General features: G+C 37.3%; 1 protein-coding gene and 1 long non-coding RNA gene across 3 annotated transcripts in view; one reads left to right on the top strand and one right to left on the bottom strand.

Moving 5' to 3' along the window:
• The window catches only part of Mocs2B (Molybdenum cofactor synthesis 2B), a 7887-nt gene extending 5347 nt beyond the window's left edge, over nt 1-2540 (top strand). Inside the window, exons 6-8 of the mRNA XM_022070361.2 lie at nt 1049-1371; nt 1623-1679; nt 2251-2540. Coding sequence (XP_021926053.1) covers nt 1049-1371; nt 1623-1679; nt 2251-2322 — 452 coding nt within the window. The 3' untranslated portion in view covers nt 2323-2540. The remainder of the gene's footprint in view (nt 1-1048; nt 1372-1622; nt 1680-2250) is intronic.
• The window catches only part of LOC110832911 (uncharacterized), a 7326-nt gene extending 3146 nt beyond the window's left edge, over nt 1-4180 (bottom strand). Inside the window, exons 1-2 of one of the 2 annotated variants that reach the window (XR_015534152.1) lie at nt 3976-4180; nt 1707-2492 (exon numbers count right to left, since the gene is read on the bottom strand). This is a non-coding gene — a long non-coding RNA (uncharacterized LOC110832911). Of the gene's footprint in view, nt 1-1706; nt 2493-3975 lie in introns of those variants that run through there. The other variant, XR_002544086.2, reaches the window with a different exon arrangement.
• Nucleotides 4181-4222: the final 42 nt, after the last annotated feature.

Below are 4222 nucleotides of genomic sequence, written 5' to 3'. Positions count from 1 at the left end.
CTTGAGTAGCTACAATGTGCTCAGCTAGCTAATAAATTTGTCATAAAAGAATCTGTCAGATGCCAGTTGTTTTTTGGTTGCAAGGGGAGGAACTTAATTGATGATTTGAGGTTTTCACAGTGTTGAAAGTTTAGATTGTTATCTTTGTGGTGTGACGTGCAGTCATGTATGTGTTTGCGTAGGTATGGGAAGAACCTGCCACGCATATTCGTAGTAGAAATTAGTAGAACTGGGATATAGTGGTATTATAGGAATGGTGGAGGGACTGGGTCAGTGGAAATAAAAAGATTGTTTAGTCAATCTCAAGAATGTAGGAGAGGAGGTAGATCCTTATGTGGGCCAACAGAAAACAGTGAACCACCTACATGGTTTTGTTTATTGGTCCAAGATTTCCTTTTTGCTAAGTTACTTGTGCATTTAGAGAATCTGGTGTATGTTAAGGTGGCTATCTTCTGGAATGTTTTGCCATGTAGCCCGGTAGATATTGGCCAGCTTGTCAAATAATAATGGAGGCTGTCCTCCGTGTGGTGGTCGGAGAATAAGATTAGCCCCACTGTAGCCCATGCATGCTATAAGAGGCGACTAAAATGGGTACCCATTGTCTGGGGGTATAGCTGGACCACCCTGCCTCTGGGGGATATAAATACGGAGGCCTGGTACTCCAGGTTGGGGGTTGGGCATGAGGCTAACACCTCCACCCTGTAAAAATCACTTCTTATGAAAGCTTGAGTAGACCAAGATCCACCCTGGGTTGTAATGCCCATGATGATGATGATTGTAGGCTATAAGCTCCTTTGAATTCTCAGTCAATATCTTTTACTGTATGTGGTGCAGCATCCAATAATACAGCCATCTAGAAGAATTGGGGTTGTTTTGTAGACTTTATATGCCATTGTATGAAAACATTATCTCATTAGATTATGAAGGGTTTGTATGCTGATATTAGAAGTGCAATACTGTTCAAAGAAATTAAGACCCTGTTGTGACATATGTTTTGTGTATGATCCATATAATAATTATATAATTGTTTGCCATTTTTTATGTGAAGTTCGACGTGTGTTGAATACTTGGGGTCCACAAACAAGAGGAATTGATCCAGGATCTATGGGCTGTACTAACCCTCAGGATCCAGTAAGCACACTGTTCAAGCAGGATGTGAATGATGAATCGTCAAAATGTCTGGAAGATGTTAAACCTGATGTAAAGGATGGAATGACTGGGCCTGTGGGGTTGGAAGAGAGGCTGAACAATGCAGAATGTCATTTGAAAATGCATGGTCCCATGCCAAGGGACATCTATTCTCGTCTTAAACAAATTGAGAATCGCATACTTCATTTAGAAGGACTTTCACCTGAATACTTCCAGTTCTGGGTAAATTTAAATTTTTCTCTTTTTCCCCTTGTGGTTTACATAGGACCAAAATTTAAAGAATGGCTTGTTTGATAAGTTCTAGAATGGTGACATGTTCATTCCAGTGGTTACATTTGATGATGTTATTTTTTATTCATGCTGTCACCTTTGTTGTTATATTTTCACTGTTGTTTTTTAGACCACACATTTTTCATAAATAGTGGAAATTTTACCCATGTAAGAACTGATTAATCGAAAAGAATTTTTTCCAGGTAAATGCTCCATTTAAAGAGGAATCAGAAGTACATTACAGACCAGTAAGAAAGCGGGTAGGTATTATGTTAATAAACGATCTGTGAATTTTTAAGATTTTAATGTAAGTGTTCTCAGCATATGCACAACACCAGACAGGTTATGTTTGTCAACTATTTCTGACAAGCTACCAAACAAAAATAATAAAATGGAGTATTGAGAACTGGGAAAATGAGTTTTCATCAAATAATGTTACAGTTACAGTTTGCTACTGCGATCCTTTTTTTTCCAAAATTTACACTGCAATGTCATACTTCCATTGCTTCAGCTCAGTGCTTGGAGCTGAAATTTCTTAGCAAATGCTCAAAGTTTCCTTCATTCACTGAAGTGCAATACTGAGTGTTTATTGTCATTGTCTGTCATACATGATAGAAATGTTTTATCACATTGTGGATTGTCTGATGGCCATCTTAAACATTGATTGTATTTAATATTGCCATTGGATGTCATTGTTGACATGAATGAAGCATAAAAGGAAGAAATGTGAAGACTTTGTAGAAGTGGAGTTTCTTATGACCTATCATGAACTCACTGAATTTGTGATGCATTTTCTATATAGTAAAATGTACTTTGTATTCTCTCTTTCAGACATACTCTACTTCAGAGTTAGAAAACAAGTTATGTGCTTTGGAATACAAGATATCAATGAAAGGAAAATAATGATCACAGACTATGCCATATTTCAGTTCCTGACACCAGAACCATAACACATTGAAGTTGTAGTGGTCTTTGTAGGAATTGGTTTTCACAGCAGTGAGTTTGAAGATGGCTGTCTTCTTGGTTGTTGTGCCATGTAGTCTGGTAGAAGTTTACCAGCATTTCAGAGGTTGCTACAACAGTGTTATGAAAATTGGAGAATAAATTACATATATTTTTGATGTCTGCTTTTTATTTGCATTTGCCAGAGTTTTAGTCCTGTCTCAAAATATATACTTTGGTACATACAGGTCCTACTTAATGCGTTCTAGAACATAGGAACATACATATCAAATATAAAACTTCTTCACGATGGTGAAGAGTCATTTGAATAAAAATTTCCTTGGATATTATCCATCATCTAGTAAAATATAAAATATAAAACGTTAAACGACGTGTCCCATCTCCGAAATGTTGTTTTACGTTTTATATTTTATATTTTACTAGACGATGGATAATATCCAAGGAAATTTTTATTCAAAGGAACATACATACTTAAAAGTAAACTAAATTTGATGCCCCCCCCCCCCATAGCCATGATATACATGCTAATTAAAAAGGAAAGAGAAGCCTGCTTGGGAATGGAACATGAGTTAGTTGTTCAAGAAATAAGCACACTGCCATCAGGGTTATCATTGAGAGGGCAGAAATGCTTCTGTTTTGAGAATATGAAGTAACGGAAAGCAATGAAAAATTAAATTACATTTTCCAAAGAAGTGGTGGAGTGTCCGTACAGACCTAATATTTCGGTCAGGAAGTCGGAGGAGAGTCGACTGCCATACTGCAAAACCAGAGCCGAGTCAGAGGGTAACAATTGACCAGATTCTCTGTTAGTGCTCAATGCAGGTAAGATTCAATAAAGTAAGATGTTCACTATCAGTCTGATGGGTCACTTCAGGAAAGTTTTCATGCACTTTGTACAATGCTGACACCACAACTTTACAAGAATCATCATTGCTATTCTGTAAGTCATTTTAGATGTCGCTGATGTTTGTAATTTATCTTCCTATCATTAAAAGAAGCCACACTTTCTGCATTAAGGTGCTATGTGACTGGAGCACCAACAAACAGTGAAGCAGTAATTCAGAAGTGTTCAGAGAACAGAGCTTAAGATGCAAACTATAGCAGCCATCACACATAAACTCCACTATCCCATATTTGGCATTCAGTTAATATATTGTGGTGTTGCTGTTTTTATTGGCATCACAATGCAATGAGTAGAGTCCACAAAACTAGAGGCTCTGAAAATGTCTGTGTATCACTTGAAGCCTTTGTCTATGTTCATTTACGTTTGATGGTTTTTGTATCTTATTTTGGTTTGGTTTGATACATATGTATAATTTAAGTGATATTTAACTGAAAACACCTGTTTCAGATTTGGGGTGTGCATGGCAGTGATGATGGTAATTATATTCTTGGCTCAGATGCCATGTGGTCTTGTAAGATTATACAAACAACAGAGTTGGGAAATTATGCTTATTAACACGTTACATACACTCACTTTTACCACAAAGTAAGTGAAAGTTTTCTAATAGTGGGGGTTTAAAGTTGTTCATTAGTGTGTAAAGTTGAAGGAGTGTGGGTTATTAAGCGAGGTTAGAACAGTAATTGTCTTACCGGTAGAGCTACCGTTACCGGATCTTGATAACTGAAAATACAGCGTTCTCAACCAAAAAAATATAATTGAGTTAAGTATATATGTACTCTATACTCCGTGGATCCATGTTGAAACCCCGTTAGCGTTAGCAAAATTTCCGTTTTTTAGTTTAAGACCGTGTACCATTTCCAGCAATACGCCTTGTGCGCAGGTATGGTGTCACCTAGGTAGGGACGATGCTTGCGCTTGCGCAGGACTCCGCCCTCA

This window comes from Zootermopsis nevadensis, unplaced genomic scaffold (genome assembly GCF_977971745.1).
Source record: "Zootermopsis nevadensis isolate Lab colony 2312 unplaced genomic scaffold, Znev_1.0 Znev_ptg000008l, whole genome shotgun sequence".
Classification (NCBI taxonomy): Eukaryota; Metazoa; Arthropoda; class Insecta; order Blattodea; family Termopsidae; genus Zootermopsis; species Zootermopsis nevadensis.
The sequence above is the reverse complement of the archived record's forward strand: the minus strand, read 5'-3'. Positions and strand labels throughout refer to the sequence as shown.